This window comes from Dipodomys merriami, unplaced genomic scaffold, assembly GCF_024711535.1.
Source record: "Dipodomys merriami isolate MVZ:Mamm:240054 unplaced genomic scaffold, mDipMer1.0.p SCAF_7, whole genome shotgun sequence".
In the NCBI taxonomy this organism is placed as follows: domain Eukaryota; kingdom Metazoa; phylum Chordata; class Mammalia; order Rodentia; family Heteromyidae; genus Dipodomys; species Dipodomys merriami.
The window spans coordinates 68,725,756-68,743,288 of NW_027206290.1; the positions used below are offsets into that span (position 1 = coordinate 68,725,756).

At 50.2% G+C, this 17,533-nt stretch overlaps 1 protein-coding gene across 1 annotated transcript in view; it reads right to left on the reverse strand.

The window, feature by feature from the left end:
* The window catches only part of Fam110a (family with sequence similarity 110 member A), a 105,065-nt gene that overhangs the window by 66,938 nt on the left and 20,594 nt on the right, over positions 1–17,533 (reverse strand). Inside the window, exon 2 of the mRNA XM_070006960.1 lies at positions 2,870–2,954. Within this exon, the coding sequence (XP_069863061.1) occupies positions 2,870–2,954 (85 nt within the window). The remainder of the gene's footprint in view (positions 1–2,869; positions 2,955–17,533) is intronic.

Genomic DNA, 17,533 nt, shown 5'->3' on the forward strand with positions numbered 1-17,533 from the left:
AACTCCAGGGCAGCTGGAACTTTCTTGTTTGTTTTTTGTATGATTGTTTGCTTTGGGTTTGTTTTTCTCTAGTACTGGGCTTAGACTCAAGGCTTGGAAGTTGTCCCTTACTTAGCCTTTTCTGTTCAAGGCTAGTACTCTACCACTTCAGCTACACCACACTTCTGACTTTTTATTTTCAGTGGATAATTGGAGATAAGAGTCTCAGAGACTTCCTTGCCTGGGCTAGTTAGCTTCAAACCTTCATCCTCAGATCTCAACCTCTTGAGTAGCTGGGATTACAGGTCTGAGCACTGGTGCCTGGCTTGATGCCTGTCTCATGCTTCCATTTCCCCCTGGAAACTGATGAAGTGGTCTCCTAGCCCGGCATGCCTCTGAGTTGCTATGAGCATCCAAGGGCATGGTGAAGGAGGCCTCTGTGGAGTTGAAGCCTGTCAGCCCCACACTGTGGTTTCTGTGGCAGGAAGAGCTCTGCTGGCCCCTCCTTCAGAGGGAGTCGTGTGGAGAGGGATGCAGGTGAGGCAGCCTCCAGGAGCTGAAAGCCAATGAGGAAATTAGGACCTCAGTCTGACAACCTCAGAAAACAGATCTGTGGCCAACGAGAGTGAACCTGGAAGTGGGTTTTCCCACAGAGGCTTCTGATTCCAATCATGCCCAGTCAGCACCTTCATTCCCATCCTGAGTTCCCTGAGCGGGGACCCAGACCTGAGGCTTACACCACTGCCAGATAGATGGGTGCTGGATTAAATCACAAAGTTGCGGTAACTTGTTACATAACAGAAATTTACTAGTCCTGCCAAGCACGGCTCCACCCTGGGCCTTTTTCTGAATAGCTGATCCCTTCCTTTTACCCCAGGCTCTGCTCAAGTGTCCCCTTCTAGAAAGCCCTGCTCAGGCCACAGTGGTCAGACCAGCACTGCCCTGAGTATCCTATTCCCAGACATGGATTGGTCTATCTACCATTAGCCCATACCTGAGGTTACATAGTTAAAGCTTCCTCTTTAAAACACTCTTATTCTGAGATAAAGTTCACCTTAAAGAAGAGGTGCAAACACACACTGTACAACGAATTCTGCAAAAACCTTATCTTTCACCTTGACTCTCCAGCTGCTGACACCTAAATGCACCTGCATCATTTGTCTTTGTATGTAGACAGGTTCTTCCTGACACTTGAGAGGAAACTGCCAATCTGATTCCCTGTCACCCTAGAATGCCTCACTGTGTATTTTCTCCAAATAAGAACGTCCTCATTGCCAAATCAGAAAATCAATGGGGAATGTGACCACCAAGTAATCCTGGGACCCAAGCTTGGCAATGATTTCATGGTGCTGGGGACGTACTTCAGGACTCTGTAAATGTCCTGTCATCTGTGCCACGGTTTAGTTTCAGTATCCCATGGTGATGACTCTGAGACAGGGTCTGGCTATGTTTCTGCATGCTGGCCTCCAACATCTAGGCTCAATTGATGTTCCTGCCTCAGCCTCCTGAGTAGCTAGGACCACAGGTGTGCTCTACCATGTCCATTCATCCAATGATTCTTGCTAAAATCTTTACTGTCATACGTACAACCCTTCCTTCTACATTTACTAGAGAGCATTCTATTCTTCCATAAAGAAGGGCTTTCACTTCTTTCTTGCATGTGGATGAACAAAGACAGCCACGTATGCCAGTGTGGAACTTCCAGGCCTGAGTTGATTCAGTGAGTTATAATCTGTTTGTATCATCATTTTGATGATCCAATTGGGGTCCTGGGAGGCCTCCAGATGGACTCTTCTGCTCTTTTCTTACCCCCATCAGTACTAAGGTTTGAACTTAGGTCCTTGTGCATGCTTGGCTTACTCATACCTGGTACTGCTGTACCACTTGAGCCATGTCTCTAGTCTGGACTTTCTGGTAGTTATTATGAAGATGGAGTCTTCTGGGCTTTTTTTTTTGCTGGGGCTAGCTTCCAACTGCAATCTTCAGATCTCTGCCTCCTACGCAGCTAAGATTACAGGCATGAGCCAGCGGCATCAACTCCTCTGCTCGTTTGCATTTCTCAAGCATGTCACCAAGTCCTCTGCTCTTTTGCATTCTCAAGCATGTCATCACTTTACCACTGGACACGTGGGTGCCTCCTCCCTCCTGCAGCCCTCAAATCAGCCACTGACTACCCCAGGCCCTGCTGCCTCTCAGTGGAAGCGTTTAGTACAAAGGCGAGATGAAGGTGGTAGAGCAATCGGCTCACTCCTTCTTTCATGTGCAGAGCTGGGAGGGTGTGTATGTGCAGCACACACGGGCCCACATCTTGCTAAGACTGGAAGTCGCCCCAGTGACCCCCAAGGCTCCATTCTGATAGGAGGCTTGGTCCCTGGGAGGCTTTAGGAGGAGGTCCTGAGGTCAAGGGGGCATGGTCTGGTGAAGTATTCTCCTGAGGCCCCTTGAAGCAGGGGATGGAGGGGGGGAAGGGGTGTTCCTCTCTTCCTCCTCCCACCCTTCCATCCTCTCTTGCTCCCTGGTCAGGATGGACACTTGCTCTGTACTGGCCCCCACCTCCAAGCCAGTTGGGGCGACCAGATCTTGGACTTGGAAAATCCAAAACTGTGTACCAAGTAAACGTTCTTTTCTTCCTAAGCAGCCTGTACCAGGTATTTTGCCGCCGGGAGGGAAATCTGACCAGCACAGCTGGTGAGCATGTGAGGCTCGGAGGAGGGAGGTGACGAGGCTGAGGGCACACGGCTGTTCCAGTCCAACCCCAACTTCTCATCTACACGGGTCCAAGGCCCAAGTCCAACCTCACACTCCAGGGGTCACTCCCGCCGCTCCAGTTTTATGTATAACTCCCACTGCAGCCAGTGAATAACCTGGCTCTCATCCTCAATTTGTGTACCTGCTTGGTCAGCCTCAGCCTGCTGGAGCTCTGCTTCACTCAGCTGCCTCTGGTACTTGGTCCTCACCCACGTCTCCAGCAAACACTGGGAAGGAAAGGAGGAGAGGGGAAGCTGAGTATCTCCTGCTAGTTACTAATACTTTCACTTGGCACCGAAAACAAAATCTATAGAAACATACGGTGTTTCCAAGTCTGGCTCATTCCAGCCTACTCCTCTCTAATGGTGACATCTATTATTTGTTTTTTACACAGACCAGCTAACAAATCCTTTAAAGAATTTATCAGCATGTATTAGTTGTACAAGGGAGGTTTCATGGTGGTGTTTACATACATGTATACAATGTACCCCAATTTTTTTTATTCCTTTTCTTTTTGTATGGTCATAGGGTTTGAACTCTGGGCTTGGGCACTATCCCTGAGCTCTTTCGCTCAAGGCGAGCACTCTACCACTTGCAGCCACAGCTCTACTTCCAGTTTTCTGGTGTTTAATTGGAGATAAGAGACTCTCGGACTTTCTTGCCTAGTCTGGCTTTGAAGTGTGATCCTCAGAGCTCAATTTCCTGACTAGGATTACAGGTGTGAGCCACCAGTGAGCAGCTGCTGCTGCTTCTTTTAACAAACTCTTCCTACATTCCTTTCTCATTACATCTTGAAAACCCTTCCACAGTAGTTCATGGACTCACCTTTTTTTTTTTTTGGCTGATCCTGAGGCTGAACTCAGCGCCTGGACACTGTCCCTGAGCCTTTTTGTGCTTAAGGCTAATGTTGTACTACTTGAGCCAGAGTGCCACTTCCAGCTTTTACTATTTTTTTGGGGGGGGGGGTCCAGTCATGGGGCCTGAACTCTGGGCCTGAGCACTGTCCCTTAGTTCTTCAGCTCAAGGCTAGCACTCTACCACTTGAGCGACAGTGCCACTTCCGGCTTTTTTCTTTTTGCTTATGTGATGCTGAGGAATTGAACCCAGGGCCTCATACATGCGAGGCAAGTGCTCAACCACTGAACCACCTTCCCAGCCCGAGCTTTTACTTTTATTGGAGATAAGAGTTTCAGATTTTTTTGGTGCTCATGATGACAGGAAATTAGCACATTTGCAGATTATCCCACGGGGCTTCCATGCTGTGTTTTGTAAGAGAAATGTTTGAATTATGACTTGCCATGTTCTTAACAATAGTCTTGATTTTCTTTTAACAAATGCTATCATGAGCGAGAAAATTTCTAGCACTCTAATGGCAAATTAATTGAGAATGTAAGAAAAATCCATGCTGTATGAGGCAAATAAAACTTGTTTATTAACCCTGAAGAAAAAAAAAAGAGTCAGATTTTTCTGGCCTTGAACCACAATCCTCAGTTCTCAGCCTACTGAGTAGCTAGGAACTACAGGTGTGAGCCACTTGCACCTGGCTTGGATTCACCTTTTTGATGACAATATACTATCCCTTTCCTATATACTCCACAACTTTACTTTGTCCATTTATGTATAAGTCATTTAAATTGTTTCTAAGATTTTGCTAGGCAAAGAAGACTGCAGTTATACGCTTTGCAAGTATTCATGTGTGTGCAAACCTACCTCTGGAATAAATGGTCAGAGTGGGATAGTCGATGTGATTTTTTTGGGGGGGAGTGTCAGACATGGGGCTTGAACTCTGGGCCTGAGCACTATCAGTGAGTTCTTTTTTTTTTTTTTTGGTCAGTGGTGGGGCTTGAACTCTGGGCCTGGGTGCTTTGAGCTTTGCAGCTCAAGGCAAGCACTCTACCACTTGAGCCACAGCGCCACTTCCAGTTTTCTGGTGTTTAATTGGAGATAAGAGTCTCACGGGGGCTGGGAAAGTGGCTCAGTGGTAGAGTGCTTGCCTTGCATGCATGAGACCCTGGGTCCAATTCCTCAGCACCATATAAGCAGAAAAAAAAAAGCCGGAAGTGGCGCTGTGGCTCAAGTGGTAGAGCGCTAGCCTTGAGCTGAAGAGCTGAGGGACAGTGCCCAGGCCCAGAGTTCAAGCCCCACAACCAGACCCAAAAATAAATAAATAAATAAATAATAAAAAATAATAAATACAAAGAGTCTCACGGACTTTCCTGCCTGGGCTGGCTTTGAACCATGATCCTCAGATCTCAGCCTCCTGAGTAGGTAGGATTACAGATGTGAGCCACCAGCACCCAGCTGGTGTGATTCTTTACGTTTGATGGTTAAGTTTGTCCCCACGTCTTAGAATGCCAGCTTTGAGAAGAGAGGGACTCTCTTCACTAATATTTTCCCAGGAACCAGTACAATCTGGCAGGCACTCGAACATTTGTCCACTGAGTGAATGGCTAGTGCTCTCGGACTGTAGGCTTGACTCTCTGGAACTTTTTTTTTTTTGGGGGGGGGGTTGGCCGTGGGGCTTGAATTCTGGGCCTGCACACTGTCCCTCAGCTCTTTAGCTCAAGGCAAGTGCTCTACCACAGTACCACTTCCAGTTTTCTGAGTGGTTTATTGGAGATTAGAGTCTCACAGACTTTCCTACCTGGGCTGGCTTTGAACCGTGATCCTCAGATCGCCTCCTCCTGAGTAGCTAGGATTATAGGCGTGACCCACCAGCACCCAGCTTTCTGGAGCACATTTATAAGGCACCACTGTGTGCCTGGAACTATGCACCATCTTGCTAATTCTGCCAATACTCCTGAGAGGTAGAGGTTAATGGACAGCTCATTTTACAGGTGCGAATCTGAGCTCAGAGTAGGTGGTGATACAGCTGTCCCAGTCCAACTGTGATTTCCACAGACACCAGACTCCGGCCCCTGCCTCCACTGACCACCTCACACAGCTCAGTCTTCCCCCCATGGGGACCCCTCCCATGGTCCCACCCACTCCCCCCCCCCCCAGCCAAAGGCGCCTGTCCTCCAACCCTCAGCCAACGTAGGGCAGGATGAAGGAGAGGAACTGTCATTTCCATACAGCTGTCCCTGGGAGACAGGCCCTGCCTGAGCTCCCCCATTTTCTGTGAAAAGGCTGAATTGTCTTGGCCATTTGGGGGGCACCTCTCAGCCCAGGCTGGGCTGCTGGGCAGGGCCTGGCAAGGCTATTATCCAACATTATCTCACTCCTCTGCTCCTGAAAAGAACCAGTGACTGCTCTCCCCCCCCCCCTCGGCCTCCCCTGCATGTCCCGTCTTTTCCACTTAATTACCTCACTCATTACCCCGCAGCCTGCAGAGGCCGGACCACAACTGGGGCGTGAGTAATCCCGCATCGCACACCCAGCCAGCCGGCCTGCAAGGAGCAAATTGCCCACACCGCCCCAAAATAAAGAAGCAGGGTCTGCTCAGGCCTTCTGGGCATGAGCATCAGAGCACAAGGACCCTGTGGAGGCTGCCATGAGGGGCAGGCATTGGCCCCAGCTTCCCCTGAGAGCTTTTGCCAGGCCTGGTGATGTGGCCTCCCCCTCCCCCACCCCAGATGGTGAGCTTGAACTTCCCCAGGTCACTGAAGTCCCAGCCCAGAGCCCCTGAGACAGACAGGAGCAGGAGGATCCTGAAACCCATCTTCACCACAGCTGGCCACCACCCAAGCATGACTTCCAGGGGCCGCCTGACCTCTGGCCGTCCCCACCCCTCCTTCCTCTGAGTGGGATGCACGGCAAGTCCTTTGTCCTCCTTCTTCCCAACCCTTCCCATATGCTGTTCCTGCTTCCAGGACACTGTTCCGGAGGGCTCTTTGGCTGCTCAGCTCCTATAATTAGAGAGGTCCCCTCCTCTGGGCTGGGTTCAGGGCTATATGTATCTCCAAGAACATCAGGCCTGTCCACTGGCACTGACATCTGCTTGTCCCTATTATTATTTTTTTTAATGTGTGTGCCTGTAAATGAGGCTTGAACTCAAGACCTGGATATTGTCCCTTAGCTTTTGCACTCAATGCTGGCGCTCTACCACTTGAGCCACAGCTATACTTCTGGCATTTCACCTATTAGTTGTTGATAAGACTTTCGTGTCCAGGTTGGATTCAAATCTGCACCCTCAGATCTCAGCCTCCTAAGTAGCCAGGATTACAGGTGTGAGCTACTGGTGAGAGAAGGCTATCTGCTTGTCTCTTGAAGGAAGGACAGACCCAGACTCCTCCCTCATCTCTCCAGGAGGGCCCAGGTTTCTTCCCACATCACTATGGGAATGCCAATCCCCCACCCCAACCCCCTTCCCTACCCCCGGCCCCTGCATGAGATGGTCCAGCCCTGGCCTGGAAGTATCTAGACAGCTTCTTCTCTAGCTACAAGAACTCTGCCACCCTGCCACCTCCCAGCATCTCAGCAGGTGGGTGTCAGGGAAGGAGCCCTTTACCCCAAGTGAGAGGCCTGAGTCTTGAACCTTCTTGGAAGTGAGATGTCACAGATCCTTTGACACCCAGTGAAACCTACTGGTATACTTCTTCAGAATAATGGTTTTAAACTAATAAAATATAATAATGTTACAAAGGAAGCCAATTCTATCTGAAAGTCATTAGAATATTTAAACACATATTTGCATTAGAGTAATATATGTGCTTCTTTATTATATTGTATAACACCAGATTTAGCAAATAGCCATGGTCATTTCCATGTTGCAATGGGTGTGATAGTCCAGTCTCTATAATGGAACTAGAACATGTCTCTAATTATTGTTATTATTTTTTTTGTCAGTCATGGGGCTTGAACTCTGGGTCTGGGCACTGTCCCTGTACTCTTCAGCTCAAGGTGAACATTCTACCACTTGAGCCACAGCACCACATCCGGTTTTCTGGTGGCCTGGTGCCGGGGGCTCACGCCTGTAATACTAGCTACTCAGGAGGTTGAGATCTGAGGATCAGGATTCAAAGCCAGCCCTGGCAGGAAACTCCGTGAGACTCTTTTTTTGGGGGGGGCGGGTCCGGTTGTGGGGCCTGAACTCTAGGCCTGGGCACTGTCCCTCAGCTCTTCAGCTCAAGGCTAGCGCTCTACCTCTTGAGCCACAGCACCACTTCCAGCTTTTTTCTTTTTGCTTATGTGGTGCTGAGGAATTGAACCCAGGGCCTCAGGCATGCAAGGCAAGCACTCTACCACTGAGCCAACTTCCCAGCCCTCCGTGAGACTCTTGTCTCCAATAAACCACTAGAAAACCGGAAGTGGCACTGTGGCTCAAGCGGTAAAGTGCTCACCTTGAGCTGAAGAGCGCATGGATAGCACCCAAGTCCAGAGTTCAAGCCCCATGACCAGCCCCCCCCCCAAAAAAAAAAAAGTCTCACAGACTTTCTTGCCCAGACTGTCTTTGGGCTGCAGTCCCCATATCTCAGCTACCTGAGTAGCTAGGATTACAGCCACTAGCACCCAGCCATGTCTCTAATTTCTACTGGTGACAAAGTCACAGGTCCTGCTACCATCACCATGCTCTCTTGCCTGCATTTTTAAGTAAAGGAGTGATTCTTTTCATATAGCAGTAGTAAAATTAAAGATTGAATAGTTCTATCCAAGTTAATGATGGAGTCCTTGGAGTCTTTCCATGGACTCCAGTTTTGGAGGACCTGTCATAGAAATAATAAATGCAACTAGGTGTGGTGACATGTACCTGTAATCCCAGCATTTGGGAGGGTTAAGGCAGGAGGACTGAAAGTTGGAGGCCACCCTGAATAAATAGTGAGATCTTGTCTCAAAAAAGAGAGAAAAAAAGCTGGGCCCTGGTGGCTCACACCTGTAATTCTAGCTACTCAGGAGACTGAGATCTGAGGATCATGGTTCAGAGCCAGCCTGGGCACGGAAGTCCCTGAGACTCTTATCTCCAATTAACCACCAGAAAACCAGAAGTGGCGCTGTGGCTCAAGTGATAGAGTGCTTGGCTTGAGCAGGTCCAGAGTTCAAGTCCAATGACCAACCAAAAAAAAAAAGAGGGGGGAAGGAAGGAGGGGAATGAGGGAGGAAGGAAGGAATTAAGGAAGGAAGGAAGGAACTAAGGAAGGAAGGAAGATAGCAAGATAGGAAGGAAGGACAAAGAACATGCCACAAATATAAGCACTTCACTGCTGGTATCTTGGCAGACATCATTAATCAATTACAGCACTCTTAACAGTGTACCCAAGACATGGAGTTTCAGACAATGGACATAAGCTGCCAAGTTGTCCAGGGCCCATTGGCACAAACATGCATGAGGGACCTCCAAGAGGAGCTGGTTGGGAACTTCCCATCCAGGAAATGAGGCACAAATCAGGCTAGAGCCCTGGTCTAAGGCACAGTCCTGCTGACATCATGGGTTGGGGATCAGTGCCTCCTGATGCCCATTCTAGACACCAACACTATGATCTTGGAGCCTGCTGGACGCTGGATGCAGTAGGCACCACATCCAGTCAGATGGTGCAAGCTGGCCTGGTCATGTGACTGCTCCCTGGTGCAGAGAGGGTTGAGAGGTGTTGGTTCCATTTGTGGAAGTCAGGGGCTCACAAGGCAAGGATAAATAGGGTCACTTGCCCATTCCAGACAGCCAGCATGGGTGCAGTACTCAGCACCTTGGCCAGTGCCCTACGTATTTCATCTCTATGAATCATCTAGACTCTTCTGTGTGCTGTGCCTCACAACCCCATTTTACAGATGGGGAAACTAAGGCTCATGGAAACTAAGCCATCTTGCCTTGTTCTTTCAACTGGTCTCAGGCAAGCCAGCTGGGACAGGGGAGGCATCAGATAAATCTGACTCCTGGGCTCAGGTACCATCCCTGGGGGGTCTCTGGGATGCCAGATGACACCCAGTGAGGCTACAAGCCAAGCACTTGCCGCATGCTGGACCTGACAGTAAAGTCACCTCCTCCAAGGGGTCCTCCTCAACCACTATGTCTAAGACACCCATTCCCATCCATCTTGGCTCCACTGTCACCTGGGTACCCAGTGCTCTTTATGCCAGGACACTAGTACATCTGCCCATAGTTGACTCAGCAGGATACAAATTGCATGAGAGCAAACCTTTGTTTTCTCTTTCTCTCTCACTTGTTTGTTTGTTGGGGGGGGAGGGCTGTATTTCATACTATCACACAGAGCACCCTATCACTTGAGCCATGCCTCTAGTTCCTTTTGCTATGGTTATTTTCGAGTTAGGGTCTGGACAAGGCTGGGCTGTGATCCTCCTACCTGTGCTTCTCTAGTAACTGTGATAACAGGCATGTGCCACCATGCCCAGCTATTGCTCAAGATGAAGTCTTGAAAATTTATTTTTTTGTCTGGCTGGCTTCAAACTACAATCTGCCATTCCTCTGCCCCACCCCCACTCCCCCAGTGCCTGCCATCTCTACCTCCTGAGTAGCTAACAGGCTGGAGCCACTGTGTGCAGCTCAGAACTTTGTTTTCTTTTTGTGTAACCCCAGGCATCACCACAGGTCTGGCACATAATAGATACTCAGTAAATACCTGCAGTCATTGGTTGTGTGTCCCACCAGGTAATTTCTTACCCTCTCTGTTCCAAGCATCCCCCCTGGTAAAAACTGATGATAATCACACAATTGACTTGTGAAAGTGGCTGTGAGAGTTCTGTGGAGTGACAGACAAGCAGACGTTATAACAAGAGCCTCCTGTGTACAGGGCCTGCACGGGGCACCTGCGTTCTCACTGGTGGCTGCTTTTAGAGTTTGCTGTCTAGGTAGAGTTTCAGCAGAATGTCACTGCAGGGTCAAGAGGCAGAGGGAGGAGGGGATCCTTGGAGCTGTGAGACCCCAAGAGTTCATCTGGGAAAGGGGAGACTGGAATTAACAATGGCTGACAGAATTGAGGGCCAATATGTGTAACATCCCTCCTCTCCACCTGCCCGGCAGGTACCATTAGTCTAAACATCTCAGCCTGAGAGCCAAATGTAGTGAGGCTCCCCCCACCCCCAAAAAAGGACACAATTTGCAACTCATTACTAGGTGGCAAGGTGGGATTTGAACCCAGAACAACCATGCAGGGAGCCTTTGCATTCTGCTGGCCCTCTCCAGCTGGGGTGTGGTGGAGGCTGGAAGGTCTTGGGGGGTATATGAAGGTGCTCTGATGTTTGGGGAGTCTATTCCATACAAAGCCTGTGAAGCATGAGTCAGTACTGTAGTCCCACCCCATCCCACCCTCTGCCTGTATCCAAGCATGAGGGCCAGGATCTGTCTCCCTCCAGAGGCTGATGGGTCCTAGCTGGTGAGTGAGCAGAGGCAGAGAGCAGGAGGCAGAGCCCAGTGCTGAGAGGGGCTGATTCTGCTTGTGTCAGGCATCCTGGGAGCTGTGAACACAGTGTCGCTCTGATTGCCATCTCCACATCTGGCAGGGACAGTTCTGAGTGGGAGGCACGAGGTAAGAGACCATCAGGTCATGACCTGATAGGGAGCCCAGGTGGTCCAAGGAAGGCCTACCCCTGTCCTGTGCCTCCATTTCCCCAAACATCACAGGGAGGGGGGGGGGTTGGGGAGGATACTGACATCTCTGAGTCTGCTCAGGTGGATCTCCCACTTGCCCAAGCTGGCTCTTCTCCAAGCGACATGGAACCTACAGTGCAGAAGCCATCACTGGTCTCAGGCTACAGATGTGCAACAGAGGCTTGGAAAGGCAAAGCCGTGTACACAGCTGCACCGCTGGAAGAGGCAGCTCAGGGCTAAATTTGGCTTGGGGTGGCCCAGGCCCAGCCTCAAATCATCTCACTGCAATATGGTGTTTCTGTGTATGAGGCTTTCAATCACTCTATCCCCAACCCACGTGGGAGCTGACTGCCCCAAATGCCCTGATCCCGCAAAGGATCTAGTGAACCCCCAGAAGACGCAGGGAGACTGGAAAGTCTCCAGCTTTGAAGGAAGACCCTGCTGTGGGGGACAATGACATCTGTGACAGTCGGGATATGCTTATTAGCCCAGAAAGCAGAGGGCTACCTTGAGGCCGATGGTCAACCTGGCCCTGGGCAGAGGAGACACAGGTAAGTAATTGTGTTTTCAATCCATTTTCACTGCTCACGTCATATTTGTCCAGGAGCCATCAGCCCTGATGGGAGAGACACTCCTGTGGAGGGCCTCTTAGAGAGAGGGTGATTCGTGGTTTAAGGTCAGAGCTTTGCAGCCATAGGCAGCCTGATTTGAGTCCTGACACCCTGGGCCCTGGCTGAGTCTCCTTAGACATGTCTCTTGGCCAGTCTGGGCATCAATCCCTTCATCTGTAAGGCAGACGGAGCAGTAGGCTCTATTTGGAGTCCAGAGGGCTCACCTGGCTCCCGGCACAGGATATGTGCTCCATGATGTCCATATCAATCATCTTCTTTGCTAGCAGGGTTTGAATTCAAGGGCTTATACTTGCTTGGCTGGCTGACTCGCTTGCTTGGCTGGCGTTCTACCACTTGAGCTAGGCATCCAGCCCAGCTCTTTGCTGGTTAATTGGAAATAAAGTCTCGTGAACCATGCACCTAGGGCCTGGCCACTCTGTCCTGCGTGGGACCTGAGGCTTCTGTGAGGGCCGCCCATCGTCCCTCCCTCCTCCCTGGCCCTCACGCCCAGGAGGGCCCTCCTCCTTTGTTCACAGGTGGCATCCTAGCTGCCATCACAGCGCTCACAGCTGCCACCCAGGGGACCAGAATGACGCAAGCAAGAACACAGCCCCTGTCAAATTTCAGAGGCCCCCATGACACCTTCGGGCAAGCTGTCTCACTGAGCCTGGGTGTCTGAGGCCACGAAGCACCCCCGGCTTTGTCTCCTCCCCTCTTTCCTTGGCCTGGTGAGGAGCCTCTACATAAAATGCACTGGAGACACAGGCAGAGTGAGTGGAACTTCCCGGAGAAGCCCCATCAGTGTGGGGCGGAGGCATTTGTGGCTACTCTCGCCCTTGGAATTCATACAGAATTCCATTATCGGCTCTGGACAGCCTCTCGGGACCATCTTGTCCCTTCCCCATTCGACAGACAAGAGAGCTGGGGCCCAGAAGGGAGATCATCAGGAGCAGAGCTGGAGCAGGGAGGGGCAGTGAGCCTGACCCCCAGGACAGGGCTCCTTCCTGAGTGCCGTGTGCAAATCCCAATTCCTACCTCTCATGACAGATGTGTAAGATGAAGCCCGTTGCAGCTTTGCCAGCCACCTAGGGGCCTACAGCCCTGAGACTCACACCCAGACCCTGGTGGCTGAAAGGCAGGGCAGGATTGAAGTGGGGATAGCACTAGAGCTAACTAGGTCGGGTGGGCTACAACCCTCAGTAGCTAGAAGCATTATGCAACCCCAGGCTACGTAGACAAGGACCCTCCACGGCTCCTCTGCATAGGGATCACCAGGCCTGAGGCCAACTACACACCCTGATCTGCAGAACAGGCCCGTAACTGAGCCTTCTCCCTTGGTGGTGTGTCGAGTCAGCACTTATCAAGCCCTCTTAGCAGGTACTGGGTGCTGATCTAAGCTTCAGGCTCTCAGTCCTGGAACCAACCCTGCAGCCCTGTGAGGCAGGCCAGATTCACAGATGAGAAGACAGAGGCACACTCGCAGGGAAAGATCTCTGGAATAGTAAATTGACTGAAACCAGCCACCTGTGGCTCACACCTGGCATTCTAGCTATTTAGGAGTTGAGATCTGAGGATCTCATTGCCAACCCACGCAAGGAAAAAAGTCAGAAATGGAGCTTTGGTTCAAGTGATAGAGTACTAACCTTGAGAACAAAAAGTTCAGGAACAGTGCCCAGGCTGAGTTCAAGTCCCCAGTATTGGTACAATACAAAGCAAACAGACTCTGAATCCTGGGCTTCTCCTAAGGAGAGGTGCTGAACACAAGTGGTAGGTTTGCTGCTGAAGTCACAAGAAACGTCCTCAGGGAAATTTGCCACTGGCAATGCTAACGGTGCTGTCTTCTCCTAATCAGGAAGAGCAATAATGAATCTCCTGAAATGCCTTACTTCATTTCATCATTTCTCCTGTGTGGAAGTCTATAGATAGTTAGCAAATGTTCAAGACGAGTGTTTGTGGTCTTTTGGAAAATACAAAAAGCAGGGAAAACTCCCTCACACTCCCACCAGCCTGCTTTTGCTTTTCTGCATGTTTATTTTGGTTGGAGTTCCTAGTTGCAAACACGCCATGAGAGATTTTTGGATTCTGCATCTTTCAATTAACATAATGCCTTAAGTTAGTCTTCCACACTGGGGATTGAACCCAGGGAGGGGCCTGGTGCACACAAAACAAGGGCTCTTTCCACTGAGCCAAGCTGCCAGTCCTTTGGCTTCTTTAAAATTTTGTTTTCCCAAAATGTGATCTTGCTTTTACCCAGGCTTGCTTGCTATGGACTCCCAATCCCCCTGCCTCTGCCTTCTGAGTCGTTGGGATTAGGTGTGCACTACCATCATGCCCAGACCTCCATAGGATCATTTTTTATGTGTGCCTATTCCAGTTCTGGGGCTTGAACACAGGGTCTGGGTGCCATCCCTGAGTTATTTTTTTGTTGTTGTTGTTTTTGTCGTGGGGCCTGAACTCTAGGCCTGGATGCTGTCCCTCAGCTCTTCAGCTCAAGGAAAGCACTCTACCACTTGAGCCACAGCGCCACTTTTTTTTTTCTGCTGAGGAATCGAACCCAGGGCCTCAGGCATGCAAGGCAAGCGCTCTACCACTGAGCCACTTTCCCCATGAGCTTTTTTGCTCAATACTAGTGCTCTACCACTTGATCTACAGCTTCACTTCCATCTTGCTCTCCTGTTTGCTTGCTTTTTCTTTTCCTCTTCCCCCTTCTGTCTGTTTGCGTGCTCTCGCTCTCTCTCTCTCTCTCTCTCTCTCTCTCTCTCTCTCTCTCTCTCACACACACACACACACACACACACACACTCTCTCTCTCTCTCTCTCTCTCTCTCTCTCTCTCTCTCTCTCTCTCTCAAGTGGCTAACTGGAGATAAGAATGTCATGGACTTTACTTCTCTGGCTGGCTTTGAACCATGATCCTCAGATCTCAGCCTCCTGGGTGGCTAGGATTACAGGAATGAGCCACTAGCACCTGGCTAGGATCATTTTTAATGGTTGCAGAATATGCCATCTTCACAACTCTCTCCCCACTCTGCCTAGTTTGGAGCTTCTGTGGTTCCAATCTGTGATGCTATAGCAAATGTTCTTGATGTGACTTGGAGGCATAAATTCCTACTTGGAGACATAAATTCCTAACAGTGACTTTCTGAGCCAGTGTGAGGAGATGGCCAGTGGTCATGGGGCAAAAGGATCTTCTGGGTTCCAGCAATGAAACTGTCAGCCACTGTGTACCCATCCTCTTCCAATAGCTTCTCTGACCTCAGCTCCTAGGCTATAGGTTCTTTCCTGTCCACTCAGATGTCCACACCTCCTTCCAAGCAAGGTCAGAAGATAATAACTCAACTTGCCCTAATGGGCTGCGGGACCTTAGCTACGTCTCTTCTGTGGGGACTTCAGTTCAGGGGTGGAACACCTCTGTAGCCTGCCCAGTGAGTGTCCCTAAGTCACTGTGGACCCTCAGTGCCTTGTTAAGCTCTCTGGGCTCCACTCTGCTGCTCTTATGCAAGAAGCTAGAGTGATGGGAACATCTGGCAGGCAGAGGAGGACTCACTGGCAACCACTTGCTTATTTACTCCAGGGTAATAGACACTGCTAAGCGACAGAGATTCCCAGAACCCAGCACAGACCTAAAATATGGCTGTTCCATGAAAAATGCTCCATGACCCAGCAGACAGATCACTCTATTCCAGCAACAAGAAGTTATCTCCAGCAAATAAGGCCACCTAGTTATAAATGCAGTCTACAGTGATAGATGGACTCAAACTCATCCATTCACTCACTCATTCATCTATCCATCCAGGGTTTAGTGAGCACACTGAGCACCTCTGGGTTCCAGCCCTGCCAACATCCTGTCCTCATCTCCTCTCCATGTTCAGCCCTGACTTGGGGCCTTTGAACATGTACAGGTTTTGTCCAGAATACTCTTTTCATTGTTCCTCCATGGCTGGCTCAAGTCTTGGTTCAAATATTCTTCTCCCAAGAGACTTTTTCCTAGTCACCCCATCTAAAGACCACATTTCCCTCATTGATCAGCATGTGCTGTTTCCCATCTAGCACCAAGCAATGAAACTGGCCTTAAAAGGCCAGTACTAACGTAAGCGTTTCCTGTTGAGCGTGCATCCATTGTCCCTTGGATGTCATCTCCAGGACTGCAGGGACCAGCGGTACCAGTTCACTCTGTCCTCCGCAGCTTCCCATAATCACAGGAAATAAATGCTGGATGCTACAGGTACCATTGTAGGGAGTGAACCCAGGTACCCTGAGCAACTACTCTATGTCAGCTACCATTCCAAAGCCTCTAATGGTAAGGAGCAACTCTGGTAATGCTCCCAATATGCCTGAGGCAGCAACACATATTATTCCCATCCTACAAGCAGGGACCCCTTCCCCAGGCAGAAAGGCTGGGAGATGCTCCTGCACACCAAGCCACACGTGGGACAGAGTCTATGTGGGGACGGAAGGGGAAGCTGGCTTGGTCTACAAAGAAGGAAGCTGGAGACAGCTTCTGGAGGGATAAAAGTCTCAGATGAGCCCTGAGATAAGCAGGGGTCTCTGGGGTGCAGAAGGGGTACAGTGGAAGGAGGAATGTTCTGCACAGAGGCCAAGAGGACAGCAGGCCTAAAGATCTAGCCACAGGCTCATGTGGCTGTCCTAGGGGATGCAGACATTCACTATGGCTCTGTGTACCCTAGCCCCCTCTCAGCAACTGAAGTGAAAAAAAGTCCCAGGTCCTAGGAAGGTGGGCAGGGACTTCCAGGTCATACAGAGCCTTGGCAAGATCCTGGCACCAAATGGCTGACTCTGTATGTGTGTGTGTGTGTGTATGTACTGGGGCTTGAACCAGTAACTGGGTGCTATCTCTTAACTTTCATGCTTAAGGCTGTCTCTATCACTTAAGCCACAGGTCCACTTCGGGCTTTTTTTTTTGGTCGGTCATGAGGCTTGAACTCTGGGCCTGAACACTGTCCTTGAGCTCTTCAGCGAGTGCTCTACCACTTGAGCCACAGTGCCACTTCCAGTTTTCTAGTGGTTAATTGGAGATGAGTCTCACAGATTTTCCTGGCAGGGCTGGTTTTGAACTATGATCCTCAGATCTCAGCCTCCTAAGTAGCTAGGATTACAGGCATGAGCTACCCATGCCTAGTTTGTCTTAACTTTTTTGCTTAAGGCTTTTTGGTGGTTAACTGGAGTTAGGAATCTCACACAGTGTCTGAGTACCAAGAATTTCAGGGGTGAGCCACTAGTGCCCAGTGGGACTCAAATTTTATTCTAAGCGTTCGAAGCCACACTTCCAAGGCCACCATAACTGCTAACTTCACAGAATCGAAGCACATTGAGGTCTCTGGAAATTGCTGTTGACTTTGTGACCTCCATTACCATCATGCCCTCTCTGGGTCTTAACTACCACCTGGTTTGGGAGGATCCAGCCCTAAGGGCCATCCCTCCTCGCCCCATCCGCTTAGTACCAATCAACAGACTGCCATTGGCAGGGAGCCTGGCACCGAGAGGTTCCAATGCTGGACTCTGTACACTGGCCAGCCCACTCTTACTGTGGCTGGCTCCCTGCCCCAGAGCTTTGCCCAGCAGCTTCTGGGCAGAGAGCTGAGTTCTGCTCCTTAGTACTGCCAAGACATGGGGGCTCCCTCGGGCTTGGACCAGAATTGGGGGGTGGGGGGGTAGAAGGTCTGCTGAGATCCTTCCAGAGACAAAGGAGCTGACC